The following is a 19,349-nucleotide window of genomic DNA, read 5'->3' on the forward strand; positions in this document are numbered from 1 at the left end:
ACTGCAACATAATGGATAACTCCAAGCAAGAAACGAGCTGTACAGCAAACTAACTTGTGACATCAAAATAATCAGATATTTCCGCATTTAAAACAGCTGTTCATGCCTAACTACTCCAGAAGGGTTATTATAGTGTAGCTGAGTATCCTGCAGATTAAAACCTCAGTGTGTACACTATTATTGTAATAAATAGTGATAGTAGAAAATCTGAACAGATGTCGTCAAGTGTGAAACAGTACAACAGACTGCATAATTCAAAGCATCTGTGCACACCACTCTCTTCAGCAAAAGTTCTTACAGTAAAAATAAATATTTTTAGCATAAAGAAACATAACACCAATGGCACAGTTTCATCATGATGTTGTATAAATCTTGAATACCTTTTAATTCTCAAATCCGCGTCTTTTGTACAAAAAGCTGCGGTTGCAAACTATGGTCAAGAAGATACTGCAACAACTGTCAATATTTTTTACTCAATTAACTGTCGTAAATTCATAAGCAGCGTACGATGAAGTAGTGTATATTTGTGTCTTTTGTGCAAATGTATAATGCTGTAAACTAAGAACACACAATGCCACAAGGACCGATGCTGCTTATAGATAATTTAAAGATGCTTCTGTAAAAAACAGAACCAGCTGCATGAATATCAGTAACTCTGTTGGCAAAGAAGGAAAAGCTGCAAAGAATATATAGAAGGGCTGTTTTTGTTGTTGCGGTCTTCAGTCCTGAGACTGGTTTGATGCAGCTCTCCATGCTATTCTATCCTGTGCAAGCTTCTTCATCTCCCAGTACCTACTGCAACCTACATCCTTCTGAATCTGCTTAGTGTATTCATCTCTTGGTCTCCCTCTACGATTTTTACCCTCCACGCTGCCCTCCAATACCAAATTGGTGATCCCTTGATGCCTCAGAACATGTCCTACCAACCGATCCCTTCTTCTGGTCAAGTTGTGCCACAAACTTCTCTTCGCCCCAATCCTATTCAATACTTCCTCATTAGTTACGTGATCTACCCATCTAATCTTCAGCATTCTTCTGTAGCACCACATTTCGAAAACTTCTTATCTCTTCTTGTCCAAACTATTTATCGTCCATGTTTCACTCCATACAAATATTTTCAGAAACGACTTCCTGACACTTAAATCTATACTCTATGTTAACAAATTTCTCTTCTTCAGAAACGCTTTCCTTGCCATTGCCAGTCGACATTTTATATCCTCTCTACTTCGACCATCATCAGTTATTTTGCTCCCCAAATGGCAAAACTCCTTTACTACTTTATGTGTCTCATTTCTTAATCTAACTCCCTCAGCGTCACCCGATTTAATTCGACTACATTCCATTATACTCGTTTTGCTTGTGTTGATGTTCGTCTTATATCCTCCTTTCGAGACACTGTCCATTCCATTCAACTGCTCTTCCAAGTTCTTTGCTGTCTCTGACAGAATTACGATGTCATAGGCGAACCTCAAAGTTTTCATTCCTTCTCAATGGATTTTAATACCTACTACGAATTTTTCTTTTGTTGCCTTTACTGCTTGCTCAATATACAGATTGAATAACATCGGGGAGAGGCTAAAACCCTGTCTTACTCCCTTCCCGACTACTGCTTCCCTTTCATGTCCCTCGACTCTTACGACTGCCATCTGGTTTCTGTACAAATTGTAAATAGCCTTCCGCTCCCTGTATTTTATCCCTGCCACCTTTAGAATTTGAAATAGAGTATTCCAGCCAACATAGTCAAAAGCTTTCTCTAAGTCTACAAATGCTAGAAACGTAGGATTGCCTTTCCTTAATCTTTCTTCTAAGATAAGTCGTAGGGTCAGTATTACCTCACGCGTTCCAGTGTTTCTACAGAATCCAAACTGATCTTCCCCGAGCCAGCTTCTACTAGTTTTTCCATTCGCCTGTAAAGAATTCGTGGTAGTATTTTGCAGCTGTGGCTTATTAAACTGATTGTTCGGTAATTTTCACATCTGTCAACACCTGCTTTCTTTGGGATTGGAATTATTATATTCTTCTTGAAGTCTGAGGGTATTTCGCCTGTTTCATACATCTTGCTCACCAGATGGTAGAGTTTTGTCAGGACTGGCTCTCCCAAGGCCGTCAGTAGTTCCAATGGAATGTTGTATACTCCGGGGGCCTTGTTTCGACTCAGGTCTTTCAGTGCTCTGTCAAACTCTTCACGCAATATCGTATCTCCCATTTCATCTTCATCTACATCCTCTTCCATTTCTATAATATCGTCCTCAAGCGCATCGCCCTTGTATAGACCCTCTATATACTCCTTCCACCTTTCAGATTTCCCCTCTTTGCTTAGAACTGGGTTTCCATCTGAGCTCTTGATGTTCATACAAGTGGTTCTCTTTTCTCCAAAGGTCTCTTTAATTTTCCTGTAGGCAGTATCTATCTTACCCCTCACGAGATAAGCCTCTACATCCTTACATTTGTCATCTAGCCATCCCTGCTTAGCCATTTTGCACTTCCTGTCGATCTCATTTTTGAGACGTTTGTATTCCTTTTTGCCTGCTTCATTTACTGCATTTTTTTATTTTTTACTTTCATCAATTAAATTCAATATTTCCTCTGTTACCCAAGGATTTCTACTAGCCCTCGTCTTTTTACCTACTAGGTCCTCTGCTGCCTTCACTACTTCATCCCTCAAAGCTACCCATTCTTCTTCTACTGTATTTCTTTTCCCCATTCCTGTCAATTGTTTCCTTATGCTCTCCCTGAAACTCTGTACAACCTCTGGTTCTTTCAGTTTATCCAGGTCCCATCTCCTTAATTTCCCACATTTTTGCAGTTTCTTCAGTTTTAATCTACAGGTCATAACCGATAGATTGAGGTCAGGGTCCACATCCGCCCCTGGAAATGTCTTACAATTTAAAACCTGGATCCTAAATCTCTGTCTTACCATTATATAATCTATCTGATACCTTTTAGTATCTCCAGGGTTCTTCCATGTATACAACCTTCTTTCATGGTTCTTAAACCAAGTGTTAGCTATGATTAAGTTGTGCTCTGTGCAAAATTCTACCAGGCGGCATCCTCTTTCATTCTTAGCCCCAATCCATATTCACCTACTATGTTTCCTTCTATTCCTTTTCCTACACTCCAATTCCAGTCACCCATGACTATTAAACTTTCGTCTCCCTTCACTATCTGAATAATTTCTTTTATTTCTTCATACATTTCTTCAATTTCTTCGTCATCTGCAGAGCTAGTTGGCCTATAAACTTGTACTACTGTAGTAAGTGTGGGCTTCGTATCTATCTTGGCCACAATAATGCGTTCGCTATGCTGTTTGTAGTAGCTTACCCGCATTCCTATTTTCCTATTCATTATTAAACCGACTCCTGCATTACCCCTATTTGATTTTGTGTTTATAACCTTGTAGTCACCTGACCAGAAGTCTTGTTCCTCCTGCCACCGAACTTCACTAATTCCCACTATATCTAACTTTAACCTATCCATTTCCCTTTTTAAATTTTGTAACCTACCTGCCCGATTAAAGAATCTGACATTCCACGCTCCGATCCGTAGAACGCTAGCTTTCTTTCTCCTGATAACGACGTCCTCCTGAGTAGTCCCCGCCCGGAGATCCGAATGGGGGACTATTTTACCTCCGGAATATTTTACCCAAGAGGACGCCATCATCATTTAATCATACAGTAAAGCTGCATGCCCTCGGGAAAAATTACGGCCGTAGTTTCCCCTTGCTTTCAGCCGTTCGCAGTACCAGCACAGCAAAGCCGTTTTGGTTATTGTTACAAGGCCAGATCAGTCAATCATCCAGACTGTTGCCCTTGCAACTACTGAAAAGGCTGCTGCCCCTCTTCAGGAACCACACGTTTGTCTGGCCTCTCAACAGATACCCCTCCGTTGTGGTTGCACCTACGGTACGGCTATCTGTATCGCTGAGGCACGCAAGCCTCCCCACAAACGGCAAGTTTTTGACTGAACTACACTATTTCAAATTCTGAAAGGACCAGGCATAAAATACAGAGAACGAGTCAAAAACTTTCTTTCAATCTAAAAATGCTATAAATGTGGTTCCCTTTCTTTAACCTTCCTTGTAAGATAAGTCTTAAGGTCAATATTGCAGCCCTACATTTCTCTGTAACCCAAACTGATACCACTCGAGATCACCTACACCCGTTTTTCCATTCTTCTGAGAAAATTCTTGTCAGTATTTTGCCCACAGAGGTGCAAGACAATGTGGCATCGCCACTGGGCATTGATCGGTACATAACCATCCAGAGCGCCCTGATTACCTCATTCTCACAACCTGAGGCGAAGAGAATGAATAAGCTACTCCGCACTAAAGAGGTAAGCCCTATCGTAGATAATTCGCCAACAGCATATATTAGCGAACAATGCACTCAGTGACGACATTCTGCGGAATACTGTGTTATGCCACCTGCCACCTGATGCACAGAAGATATCGACAGTGTGTGCCAGCAGACCAGATGCACTCACCCAAACCTCAGATCGCATAGCAGGAATGTGTCCATCCAAGTGTTATACAACCGTTTTCCCACAGTCTCAGGCAGATTACATCCTCACACACTACAGCCACAGGTTGCCGTCCTCACTGCGCTATTTGCTGCATTACGGACCCAGTTTACTAGTCGCCGATGATGTCACTACCGCTCACTGGGAAAATGCAGCCACTCTCCTTCGCCAGCAAAATTCGTCTGATACCACCAACGGTATGGTTTCAAGATGCACTAGTGTGGCCTGCTGTACAAATGGGGGATAGGGCAGAAAGTCAGTGTTGATGGCCACTGGCTCTCCAGACAACAGCCATCGACCATTTGTAACCGAACATGACACAAAGTTACAGTTTTTGGCAGACGCAAGTGCTGACACAACAGTCTACTCATGCCCCCATCTACGACGTCACAACTTTAATGACAGCGACCTTTTTACCGCTACTCATTCTATGATTGCTGTGCATGGCAGTGTCACTTTAGTATTGAACTTGGCCTACAGCGCAAATCTGAATGGCAGTTCATCGTGGCAGACATGACATGCTGCAGAGTCTGCACAAGATATGGTGGTTGATGCGCAGTGACCAATTTTCGTCCAGTGCACTGGGCAAGTTCATTTGTTTGTTCGGAAAGTGAGGCCGGAACTGTTTGCCCCCTTTTAATGGGACAGTGACACATGCTGTGGTGACAAAATCTAGGCAGTTATTGTGATATTTGCATCTAAGTAAAACACTGCACAAAATTCGAATAAGTTTCCAATGAAAAATAGGGGTCGCTATGATTTTGGGTTTGGTACATACATAATATATTGCTGCATATGAAATTTAGCTAAGATTTAGGTACAGGTCTATACATTTCACCAGTATCAAGAAAATTGATCTGATGTAACACATTTATTTGCAGTTGCGCCAGCAAAACAGCAAGAATGAAATATTCACAACATTTCTAATATTTCATAAACGCTTCGGGATATCGAAATGGAATTTTGGAAAATGATAGCATGCACAGAGAAGAGTATTTTGCCCTATGGTTATTATGCAGGATTTCGTTATCTGCCATGCTGTTGCACTAAATACAGACTTTTTTCGATGAAAGAACACAATTCTTTCATTGAATGCAATGGCTCTTAGCTATCGATAGCTGGTGAAACGACAAGTCTGGATTTTGGAACAGTATTAGTGAAGACATTACATGTTTATTTTTGTAAGCTATTGACTTTACTTTTCCAAATTTCCTTAATGAATCACAGTTTCAGGATTCTCTCAACATCGCTTCCATACAATATGTCAGTGAGGCGTTGTTGTATAACCTTTGCTTTGTTTTGGCAAAAGAATTAAATTTCAGCATGGTAACAAGAGGAATGTAGGTTGTACTCAAAATTCACCACTCATGACACCTCTCTGAAAGCTACAAATGGTTAAAAAGTCAGGCGAAAGTAAATTGCTGTTTTTGTTGCATTTTCTGCGGAATTCTTTCCACATACTAACCAAAGCAGAGGTGACAATAAATATTTTGTAATAGTTACTATGCAAGGTGGGCTTGGAGAGGCTCCACTGAGCGTAGGCTTCAATTTAGAATGGCACTTCCCCTCCAGCGCTCAGCATTTCCCCTACAGTGCCTGCCCGCAATCCTTACCACTACCGCTTCCACCACATGTACCCCGCCGACTGCGCATCTACCAGCCACATTACTTTACGCACACTCTACTCGATGTGGACTTTTTATCGTTTTACGGACTCCTGTCTGACCTCAATAACTGACTCCTTCTTGACACCACTACAACCTAGCAAGCCAAGGGCACAGCAGTATGGATAATTATCGGTGATTCTCCATTCATAGAGCCGCTCAGACAGTTCCCAGAATTCAATAACACACACTGTTTTGACTTCACCCAGACCACCACACCCCAGAAACTGAAGCACAAATTGTCGTCCATGCTTGCACAAAGCATCTGGCACCCAACGTGGAGTAGTTATGCATCTCGACTACACGTGATCACAAATAAGAATAATGGGTGTGTCCATGTGGTGAGTACAGACAGCATAATGTCACAGTCATTCCCGATCAACATCCAGAACCGTGCATCAAAGATTTCAATGTCCACAGTAAGCACATCTTCCCTATGTTTGACTTAGCTCGTCCATTCATCACGCACATCCATGCCCGAGGCAGGATTCGAACCTGCGACCGTAGCGGTCACGCGGTTCCAGACTGAAGCGCCTTTAACCGCACGGCCACACCGTGGGTTTTGCAATGCTGCTCAAATATTTCAGAAGTTCATGTATGAAGTCACAGATTACTTACACTTTTATGTGTATATTGACGACGTTCTAGTCATGTCAAACCCAGAGGCAGAACACCTGTCACATTTGCAACAGATCTCTCCCATCTACCTGCACATGACCTGCTTATTATCCATCGAAATGTGTCTTCAGAGTAGCTGAAGTACAGTTCCTAGGTTAGACTATCAATGTGCAAGGCATACGGCCACCGCAAAAGAAAGTAGACGCTATACTTTGTTTCCACAGCCTACGACAATTAAAGAATATGACGATTTCTTGGAGTAACCAATTTTTGCCGTCTGTTTGTTAACAATCATGCCCTCGTAGCTGCATCTTTGAATAAATTCTTACATTGTTCACGAAAGCTGAAGAACACACTTCAGTGGAGTAGTGAGGCCAAGCTGGCATTCACCCAGCTGAAGACTGTTATCCTAGAAGTTATGCTGTAAGCGTACCCCGTTCCGTAGGCGTCTAGAGCACTGATGATCAGCACATCCGCTACTGCCATTGGTGCTGCACTGCAACAGCATACAGATGAAATCTGAAAGCTCTTAGATTTTCAGTAAAAAGTTATCGCCGCCTCAACAAAATTGGTCCATCTATAATCACAAACTGTATGCTGCCTATTCTGCTATGAAGAAATTTCGTCGTATGTAGGCGGACAGCACTTGACGCTCATTCCAGACCACAAGCTACTAATATACTCTTTCTGCCAGTGTCCTGTAAAAGCGTCACCATGTCAGCTGTGACGTCTCAGGTGTATTGAACAGTTCACTACCAATATTGCTTACAATGAAGGAGAATTAAGTGTGGCAGGTGATGCTCTCTCTCGGATCAAAGTGTTCAATCGTGCAGTTCATTCTGAAGCTATCACCATGGTGCAACAAACAGATAGTGAGCTACGAGATTTGTTGGCACAACTATCAGGCTTACAACTACGCTGTATTGCGCTGTGACTGTCAACTAGGCTGCTGTATTAACAAGCTGTAATCGTTTGTGACTGATTATTGACTTTCGCCAATAGGCACTCGCCTCTTTACATAACATGGCACACCATGGAGTATGAGCCACTATCAACATGGTGAACACAGCTTTTGTCTGGCCACACATGTACAAAGATTGCAAGCAATATATGTGACAATGTATGGCCTGTAAACAGAATAAAGTTGGCCAGCACATTAGGTCACATCTTCGCACACTTTTTCCTCTGATCATAGATTTGAACATGTACATCTAGACCTTGTAGGGCCCCTCCCACTGCCAGACACACCTGCTGTCTTATAGTCATCGATTGTATTACACGCTGATCCGGCATGATCCCGATCGCCAACATTACCACCGAAACTGCCGCGAAGGCGGTCTACGGGTATAGATAGCACATTTCAGTGTGCCTCTACGAATTACAACAGACCAGGGAAGACAATGTGAACCATATCTGTTCCAAGCACTCGTCATCCTACTCGGTATGAAGCGGATAAGAACCACCGCTTAGCACCTGGCAGGGAATGGTTCAGTCGAACGCATCCACCGCCAATGTAAAATGTCGTTTCGATCTCACAAGTCACAACAGTGGACAGAGACGCTGCCCATCATCTTCCTGGTCTCAGTGCATCACTGAGAGAAGACCTGAAAGCCAAGACTGCAGAGCTTGTTTCAGCCATTACATCTGCCCGAAGTTCTTTGTCAACTTCCAGACAACTGCATTGGCCCATCAAATTACGTAAAAAAGCTGCATACAAAAATCCAGCAACTATGTCGCTTTACTCCAAAGGATCAGCAGCCCCATCGCCCTTTTGTTTTTGATGAACTACGGAAATACCATCATCGTTGTACGGCATGATGCAGTATGCAAGCCATTGCAGCTACTCTACTGCCTCATCAGTAGGTCGGGATAAGACATTCAAAGTTCATGTGATGTGTATACCAACCACCATCATCATCGATAGGCTCAAATCAGATTTCTGTGCACCCTACACTGGCACGGGCTCATCTACAAACACCACAGATTCGATAAACACTACAGCCTCACCACTCCCAATCAAAGACCAGCTGCAACGTCAGAGGTTACCTCTAATTTACCATCAGCAGCCTGGGCACACCCCTTTGTTACCCAGTCTGGACAAATCCAGTTCAGTAGAAAATATCACTGACACTAGGAGGGGGAGGGGTGAAGTTCACTGTCATACAGTGTAAAGCTAAGTGCCACTGATTACTGCTCTTAATGATTATCTTTGGTGCCATAGCTAACTTATGTTTTCTCTTTGTCTTGTATATGGTTTATTCTGTAGTTAAATGTACTATTAAATGGAGTCGTATATGTTACAGTTTGGTTTTTATGCTGCAATAAAGTTAATTCATCTAGCCCTGCAACAATAGCAACGAGGATAGCGAGATCCTTTTGATTCAGATACCCCAGGATTTATATATACAACAAATTTCTGCGGAAAATACCTCAAGGGATTAAAATTGCACTAGGATGTATTAAATTTTCACAAGGTTGAGATGCACTGTCCCTTTAAAAGGCTAGCCGTAACCTAGAACTTATTTTCTTCAACTAGAAGGCTATGATACTGGGCACAAAAAGCCTTGCGCATACAAAGCAAGGTTATTTAGCGATTTGGAGTCACCAGAAGAAATAAACGTAGTCAGTCGAAACTCAGTTGCAACCACTGATTGGTCATCAAATGGTTCAAATGGCTCTGAGCACTATGGGACTTAACATCTGAGGTCATCAGTCCCCTAGAACTCAGAACTACTTAAACCTAACTAACCTAAGGACATCACACATATCCGTGCCCGAGGCAGGATTCGAACCTGCGACCGTAGCGATAGCGTGGTTCCAGGCTGAAGCGCCTAGAACCGCGCGTCCATAGCGGCCGGCCATTGGCCATCACTCGGACAGATTCCAGCCAGCCATAAACTACTGGAAGTGGGGGGTCTCTCTTTCAAAAGCATTCTTGTAATCATAACGGTTGCTAACGTTAATCAAACGAAGCTTCTGGTACTGCTTCCACTTTCGTGCAAATAGAACGAAGACAGTATTGCAAAATACCTTAAAGGAAGTTATTTCGAGAACATCGCCCAATCAAGGTAAATGAATTACATTTAGCATTTAAACATTATATTTAAACTGGAAATGTTTGTAAATGACTATTCTACTTCAGAGGGAGATATAAAATATAAAAAAATAGTTCAGTTATTGGTATCTTTTATCTGTAGGGATACGTGACCTTTTAACATGGTTGAAGGAAAAAGCTTTTAAGATCTTCTGAAGGAACTGCAATCTAATTTTAATATGACTGGAGAAAAATATCTAAAAAAGTTAACTCGCAAAAAATATGAGGTTTGTGTGGCTACAGGTACATCTATACTGTCAAAAATAGACAATATTTATCTCACACTGGATACTTGGCCTTAAATAATGAACGAACGAGAATTTTTTGGTGTGCCAGCCAATTTTCTTTCGGCGAAATGTGTGTGTTATACCTAGTAGCTCGTGCACTAATCGAAAGACATACAGCTGAATATACATCGAAAACATTTCTGAACATTCTTGACAGTTGAAATTAAAATTCGTGCCTTGGTGACATATAATACCATGTAGGATTAGTAGAAGTTATAGATATGATCCAACGTAGAGCGGCGCGTTTCTTTACGGGACCGTTTAGTCAGCGCGATAGCGCAACATAGATGCTCAACAGTCTCCAGTGGCACGAGAGGTTTACTATTGAAATTTCAAGAGATACTTTCTGGGAAGACTCTGACAACACATAACTTCCTCCGACATACATCTTGCGTAATGACCATGATGAGAAAATTCGAGAAATTGGAGCTAATACAGACGCTTACCAACAACCGTTCTCCACATGCCCCATTTGCGAGTGAAACTGGGAAGGAGGTATCAGTTAACAAACACTACCAGAGTTACACTCCACCACATACTATCAGATGGCTTGCAGACTATTGACGTAGATACAGATGTTCTATGTTAGCAGCCATAAAAAATCCATTGGTGAAGAGAAATGTATGTAATGTTTTGCGGATCCAACAAATCTCGTTGCTTAAGTATGGTCTTTGAGCAACGAAGTAGCCCAAGTGAATCACAGCAAGACACTGCTTCGTCTACTGTAACACAGGAATACGACATCTGGGAACATTATAAATAGCAAGCATAATGCCACAAAAATAAAAGGGAAACACCAGAGTGACGAAGTATCTCTTTATTTCTCAAACCCTATGATATTTTTAAGAAGCAACCCATTTGTAGAATGGGAAAACATGAAAGTCCTTTTTCTGTGTTTGAAGAAATATGCTCCACACTATCTTGTCGTATGTCTGGTGAGCGTTTATTTTCAAAAGCTGGTGCAATTACGATTCAGAATAGAAATGTTTTCTCCTTAATATTTATAGCAATTGCTCTTTTTTGGGAAACCTTTGAAAAGGTGCCTTTTTTGCTGAAGGATTTTAATTGATGATAAATCAAGTAAAATATCACATATACTCTACATTACTTCATTTGAAAATATATTAAAAGGTATCTATGTGAGTAGGCACCCATACTTTCGGTATGAGTAGGTTCCGATACTTTTTTAAATGCTCCGGTGAGTAGCATCGCAGGATGATTGTGTACGATTCATTTCAGTTGCTATCGATACTTTGTTGATATCGGAACAACGCTAAATGTGCGAAAAGAATGGTTTTTCAGGTATGGTCTTTATGTTTTATATGAATGGCTCCTCCATTTTTTTGCTTTATGTCTGCTGGAATCTCTTTAAATCTCTCTTTACAACAACATAGAACAGAAGCTGGGGTACTAGTTACGGAGGCAAAGTTCAAAATAAAATCATTTTTATGTCTTGTATTGCAGTGTGAACAACAGTTCTTTCAAAACTATTTTTTGTCATTACCAGTCACAAATACTATTGAAGAATAAATGTACGAGAAAAAAAGTATGAGGTACTTCAAATTCAGATAAAATGTAGATATCCAAAATACAAGAAAAAAACTGTAGGCCAAAACTAGGCGCACCATTTTCAAGGCTTTCAGTCTAGGACAGATATCTAAGCTTCAAGAACTACAACAAACAGTAAAAAAAACCTATCTCTAGATAAACTACTAACTACAACAAACAGTAAAAAACCTATCTCTAGATAAATTTAAGGAAGTATTACACTTGGATTAAAACGAAAGCACACTGCTTCTTCAACATAATCTAGGTCGAGGTTTGACGTCGATATTCTATCGTTTGTAATGGCAGGTTATCAAGATTTATGTGAGTTTGAGCGTGGTGTTATAGTCGGCGCACGAGCCATGGGACCGACGTAGCGATGAAGTCTGGATTTTCCTGTACGACCATTTCACGAGTGTACCGAAAACATCAGGAATCGGGTAAAACGTCAAATCTCAGGCATCACTGCAGCCGGGAAAAGATCCTGTAAGAAAGGGACCAACGACGGCTGAAGAGAACCATTCAATTAAACATCATCGATATGGGCTTTAGGAGCCAAAGGCCCACTCATGTACCTTTGATGACTGCACGACACAAAGCTTTACGCCTCCCCTGGACCCATCGACATCGACATTGGACTGTTGACGACTGATAACATGTTGCTGATCGGACGAGGCTCGTTTCAAATTGTATCGAACGGATGAACATGTACGGGTATGGAGACAACTTCATGAATCCACGCACCCTGCATGTCAGAAGGGGACTGTTCAAACTGGTGGAGGCTCTGTAATGGTGTGGGGCGTGTGCAGCTGGAGTGATATAGGGCCCCTGATAGGACTCTAACAGGTGACACGTTCGTAAGCATCCTGTCTGATCACCTGCATCCATTCATGTCCATTGTGCATTCCAACGAACTTGGACAACTCCAGCAGGACAATGCGACACTCTCTCCACCACTAATTCAGACATTTGTCGAATCTATGCCGCGTCGTGTTGCGGCACTTCTGCGTGCTCGCGGGGGTCCTACACGATGTTACGCACGTGCACCAGTTTCTTTGACTCTTCAGTGTAGTATATAACTGAGTAAAGTTTTACACGATGTTACACAGGTGTACCAGTTTCTTTGGCTCTTCATTGTAGCATATAATTGAGTAAAGTTTTTAGATATTGGTACTGGACTTCCTCGAACTGTAGCAAAACAAACTGAGAATAGTAGGACATGTCTTGGAACGACCTTTCTGTGCTCTAGCATTGAAACTATTTCTGCGCAATAAACAGGTAAAAATGTGAAAACACCAAATACGGCACGACAGCTACGCAAACTGTGAAATAGAGATTACGCTGCGTGACGTGCTTTGTTACACAATGTAAACACAGGACTCATGATCTCCTCAGCCAATCAGAACACAGAATCAGAGGCCATTAGGCAATATGCAGTCAGCCAAACACATCAAACTTTTTCCATGCACGAGCACATAAACCACGCCAAGAAGTCTGATACAATTTTCCAACAACGGTTAAATGTTAACTGTGAATGGAGAACAGTTATTTTTTTCTTTTTTTTTTAGTTCAAGAGATAAACTACTGTAGTTTTCGTATTACAAACTGCGTGTTATAGTACGAAAGAATTTTGTTTCTATGTACCGGCGCATCTATTGAAAACACAGCCTTTTCTGTATGATTTGCTACGGTACAATAAATGTGGAGAAATTGCATATCAGTAGTTAAAGTGGTTACTTATCGAATTCATTGTATTCATGAGTTGAAACTACCATCAGTACATCGTAGGTAACAATGCTTGCTGTAACAGCATACTGGTATAACATAAAAAAGTTATTCTTAATTGGTTATCAGTATAGTCATAGTTTCACAAGAAACAATCAGTATCAATCGCATATTTTGAAGAGCTGGGGAAGCAGTTGCTTTTTCCAAAGCTGCTTAACTGACAACTATATTGCGTTTATTTATAGTCTCTAAGCAAAACGAACATATAATAATTTAAGCTTAGGTGCCAGTAATTAATTACAGCCTACAGAATTAATATATAACTGGTTCTCTCGATTAACATGTAGCCTACTCGACTCGTTTCTCATTCCTGAAACAAGCCATTTCTTATGAGATCCACGAAACACGAGGTAGCTGTAATGACATCACACTGTCTACATTAGCGGCGTAATATTTTCCATAACGACTACGTTTAGCACGTTAGAGGCACTACTCTCTCTGCTGTTCCGCCATTTAAAATTTCAGAAATTTGGATAAATTCTAGTGTCCGATTCCACTCGTCGGCTTTGACCAATGACGTAGTACCTAAGGCAAAGCCGCTGCATAGAGTTAATCTACGAAAGAAACATCATACTTGTAAACAAACGAATGTAGTATGCGATAAAATTACACTCTCATTTAACGTGATTATTATTTGTAAAGGCACTAATTACATCCAACGCGTAGAAGATAAAGAAAATAAATAACGAACAAGAATGGAAAAAAGTCTGATTAGAATTATTATCATAGTTTATGCGAGTAGGGGGGGGGGGGGGGCACAGAGGACCATTAAACTGCATTACACTATAGCGCATGGTGAAATCGTACTACTATAAAATTGCGTTGATTTTAATTATTCATTCAAACGGAGAAGCACAGGAAATTTGGGGTTCTTGCTGTGGAGAAACTAAGTTGCAACAGAACAACGGAAAAATAAAGTTAATGATAGCAAATAGGAATAACTAACATGAAATATGGCGAAACCAAGACGCTAAATCCTAAAAGAAAGTACGAAAAATCATAAAAATTAACAAATATTGAACTCGATAACTAGAACTGACTTATATATGTGGTCAATTCTGCTTACCGATTACAATATTACTAACGTTTTCGCAGAAGTTCAGAGAGCACTTACGACTGCAGATGATTTTATGTTTAACACACGTTCTGGAGAAACGATCTAATTAATGAACCATCCAATAATTGGAATAGGTAACTGGAACTGACCTATAATATATGAGGTCAATTCTAGTTACCGATTCCAATAATAATAACTTTCTGCGGTAGTTCGTAGTTCAAGTAATACTGCGGAAATCCCATCACAATTCAGTGTACAAACCTGCTGCAAAGACGTCATAGAATGGTTGGAATCTGTTACCAGAATTGAACTACATAGGTCAGATCTAGTTACCAGTTCCATCTATTCAACCATAGAATGGTGGGAATCGGTAAATAGAATTGGCCTATATTTGCAAAAACGATGTGCATGATAAACCATGGAATGTTTGGAATCGGTAACTACAATTGATCTATAAACATAAATTCCAGTTACCAGTTCCACGCTTTTCATGGTAAATAATATATCAATATAGGTCAACTGTAGTTACCGATTCCACAAATCACTATTTTTCAACGTCTTTGCAAGTAATCACGTGCAGTATTATGTTGAAGGATTTCTATTTTGCTGTTACTTTCTGTGCTACTGCAATAAATAAAGTGTTTATTTGTTACGGAAGTACAGAAAGGAAAGAAGCAATGGAAATACTGAGAGAAACCATTCCGAACATATATTGTAAAAATGCAGGACGTGCCTACCTAGGAATCGGCAAAAGAATTCTTCTATATAGGACTAACTTACTTATCCATTTAAAAGAACATTCTTGTCAAAAGTGGTAAAGAAAACATTTCCAAAAATGACAATCTTTAAAAACATCACTACACACTCAAAAAAATAAAACGAAAAATAACAGAACCTTGGAACCGATAACAATACTGAACGTATCTCACACCAGCTACAATTGCTCGAAAATGAAAACGATATAATTTGTACCTCAGGAATGAAAGCAAGACTGACATAAGTATAGCAAAATAAAATTGGCTATATAAAGGGAAACTTATCAGATATGACTTCCGAAGGAGTGAAAGATCGAGGCTAACAATAATAATAAAATAAGGACACAATAAGAAACAGTAATAGTAGAAGGTCAAACTATAACGAAATGCAAAAACCAGAATAACTAATCAAAAAATTAATAATAAACACTAACTGCCAGGTACGAAAGAAGCACCATCAAAATCAATTCTTACCCACCACCAGCTCCCAAGCGGACGCAAAATTTAAAAATAAGAAGTACAAATGATATCACAATTCAATCACATAAACCCACAGGCAGAAGACATAACAACCAAACCATCGCCCCACCATTGTACCCAAGAAATATTAAAACGATAGAAAATCCTCCACCCAGAGAAACCAAAAAGGTACCAAACCCACAGACCATGTCATTTTAAAAAAAAAAAAAAAACCACAGAAAACAAGAAAAAATATGAACCCACCCACACATAACAAAACGAGGTATGTACGTTTTGCTGACTGTATTCATAAATGCTACAAATACACAATAACAATAACCTTTGGGGATTCTCTGCCTCCAACAGTAGTCATCTAAATGGTCTTGTAACACTGAAATTCTTCTCTTTCCCGCACAGCAACAGGTTTTACAGCCCCCCAAACATCCCTCCATAGTATTTGTACATGCCCCCGTCTTGTGATCTTTAAAATCAGTATTGAGATTTACAACCAAATGATAACTCCTGTCACCCAACCCCTTGTAGGAAGAAAACCCATCTTCCATCACTATTGACCCTACTTCCACATATTCTTCAATTGAAGCTGTTAACACTTCTTCGGGGTACAATTTGGAACGACCCTAAATGCAACATCGGCACAATCCCTTCCAGAAATTATTACTCCAAAAACCCAAAGCCCAACAACCTCACGCCCCCTTGCATATTTTCTCTTTCCAAAATGTGACTCGTCTACTTCAACTATAAAAACCGCCCACTCCAATGACCCCCAGCACTTTATAAATTTCCCGCAGACTTCTCTACAAAACGAAAATCATTCAACTACAGTGGCATACGCAACCCCTGTTTCGTGCATGACACAGAGTATTCATAGTAAAAATAGTTAACATGAGTATTACTTCTAAATTCAGCCTCGACCTTTCGATCAGGTCCCTCTGCGCATAGACCTCCATATACTACTTTTTCTGCACCTCCTCAAATATTCATCGAAAGTTCTTGTAGATCGAATCTTTGTCGACACCACATAATTGCCACAAACACTGCACTTGCACAATTCTGCAATAACGCCCCATGATTGTAAAAGTCTTATAGTTCATTTACGAAATGGTTCAAATGGCTCTATGGGACTTAACATATGTGGTCATCAGTCCCCTATAACTAATTAAACCTAACTAACCTAAGGACATCACACACATCATGCCCGAGGCAGGATTCGAATCTGCGACCGTAGCAGTCGCGCGGTTCCGGACTGAGCGCCTGAACCGCTAGACCACCGCGGCAGTTCATTTACGGTCCGTCATTCTGTCACGGAGCATTTTCGCTGTAAACGCAACTGACTCATCCATAATGAAAAGTAATTGGGTAAGAAAGCAGAGTCTTATAAATCACGAATACTTTCATCAACGAAAGATACCGAAAACAAAACCCTATACATCACACTTTTTAATACACGTGCGGAAGACGAAATCCAGAGAAAGCATTTAACAGTACAATCTGTGGCATAAACAAAATAACATCACACATTACGTCATTGGTCAAATCCGAAGGATGGAATCTGACACTAGAACTGACCAGTACTCAGTTTTACGTACGTAGTTTATGTGCGTACCGATAGCGAAAATATAACGTGTTTGTCTTACTCGTTTTCAACATCGCCGTCGGCTGCTACTCGTATCGGAGTTTTCATTTCCCTCCTACATTTCCATTATTTCATCGCAGTGGTCTTACAATGCAGTTTCCCAATAAGCAACTTCTTAAGTGATATAATGAAGAACCAAATACATTAAATAATTATTAATACATCGCAGACAGATGACACGTCTTAACACTGCAATTAAGTACACCACATGATTGTCGCACAGAAATCTCGTGCCATTTACTCTGCTTTCTATTTGTGCCACAACAGAGTACTATTGCGTCAGATTTTGTCCAAACCTTAGCAAGACACTGTCTTCCAAGAAACAATTGTGTACATACAGTACACAGCTGTCTCGTATACATAACGAATAGCATACACATACTTTTTATAATATACATACATATTTAGAATGAAAAATACACATAATTAAACCTAAGGTGAAGATTTTCTTACCTGAAAATAAATTACAATCGCGAAAACGAGAATCGTGGCCAAGAGGTTCATAAGATTTGGCAAGTTGTGTCTGTAAAAGGCCTCCCTCACGGCCCGAATTTTGTCCTTGCGCGTTGAAAGTAAATGGAACAGGGCGACGACAGCTCCCTCAAACTCCGTACCACGTCCCGTGTTTACAGTCGTCGGGCTGAAAGCTTTCCACGTAACAGTTTCACAAATGTTCGTCGCAATAAACAGCGATATGCCTGATCCCACACCATAGCCTTTCTGTAGAAGTTCATCAAACAAAATTACTACCATTCCTGCTATCACTAGCTGAATTATTATTATCAGACATACACCAGTACCCATTTCACTTGGATCGCCATACATACCAGATAAAACATAGACAACCGCCTGGCAACTAGTTATTATTAAACCAAGAAGCTTCTGTGCACTATTAAAAATCGCCCTATCTCGTGGTATATCTCCTACCTCAATTATCTTCGTTCCCTCCAGAACTTGTAAAATCATACCAGAAGTTACTATTGGCGAAATGCCAAGTTCCATTAATGTCCCTCTATTTGAAGCTAAAATTACACGTGTCCAATAGAAAGGATCTGCAGAATCTGAACTCATTATTCCAAATAGAGGAATCTGACAGCAAACAAGATATATAAAAAGTGTTATTATTGTCCATAACATTTTCTCACGAAAGGAAACTTTCCTTTCTGGCTTCGTTACTTCGGGAAGAACACTGCAAAACGGTTTAATAACTTCGAGAAACACCCCCATTTGGAAGAAAAAAATATCCAATATCAAAACTAAAATATTCAAGTGACACGAGAAGTGTTACTGACATACAACTGCTAACACCGTTTACATTGCACGTTTTCAATCGAAAATGGCAACAGAATGTTCTTGCTAAAACACGTCCGTAACTTTCACCCAATGAGCAGTCTCCTTTCGCCACAATTAAATCAAGTTGATTCGCACGACATTCCGACGTTACTGACCAACAACAATAAAAGAATCGTTAACGGTTAGAAACAAAGTAGTATTGTCGAATTAGAACCAAACAACACACTCACTTGCTACGCATCCAGATATCATTCCTTCTAAAAATAAAACTAATTGAATTCATATATGCTTTCGCACTCATATTCGCTTTTACAACAACTGATTCTTAATACCTGACCCAAAATGTAACGCAAGGTTTCGCTACTTCCACTCTTTCTAATTCTTAATCCCTGTATCTCCAAAACTTCAACAACTGACTAGCGTATCGTTGATAACCAATGTCTATGGTCATAACAATGGATCATAAACATTAGGCAAGAATATCTATGAAGTAAACATAGCATACTGCACATATCGTCAATATCATGTAGTAATAGTCACCTTACTTTTGTTGTTTACATTTTCCAAAGAAGACCGGAACTTGATTATTACAGACATTTCTCCTGATTTTGTGTGTTTAC

The 19,349-nt window shown here is 40.2% G+C and overlaps 1 protein-coding gene across 2 annotated transcripts in view; it reads right to left on the reverse strand.

Moving 5' to 3' along the window:
• LOC126281484 (protein transport protein Sec61 subunit alpha-like 1) overlaps window positions 1–18,868 on the reverse strand; it is a 57,608-nt gene extending 38,740 nt beyond the window's left edge. Inside the window, exons 1-2 of one of the 2 annotated variants that reach the window (XM_049980481.1) lie at window positions 18,264–18,347; window positions 17,890–18,156 (exon numbers count right to left, since the gene is read on the reverse strand). In XM_049980481.1, the coding sequence (XP_049836438.1) occupies window positions 17,890–18,156; window positions 18,264–18,275 (279 nt within the window). In that variant the 5' untranslated portion in view covers window positions 18,276–18,347. Of the gene's footprint in view, window positions 1–17,889 lie in introns of both variants that reach the window. The other variant, XM_049980480.1, reaches the window with a different exon arrangement.
• Between the last annotated feature and the right edge of the window lie 481 nt (window positions 18,869–19,349).

This window comes from Schistocerca gregaria, chromosome 7 (genome assembly GCF_023897955.1).
Source record: "Schistocerca gregaria isolate iqSchGreg1 chromosome 7, iqSchGreg1.2, whole genome shotgun sequence".
Lineage (NCBI taxonomy): Eukaryota > Metazoa > Arthropoda > Insecta > Orthoptera > Acrididae > Schistocerca > Schistocerca gregaria.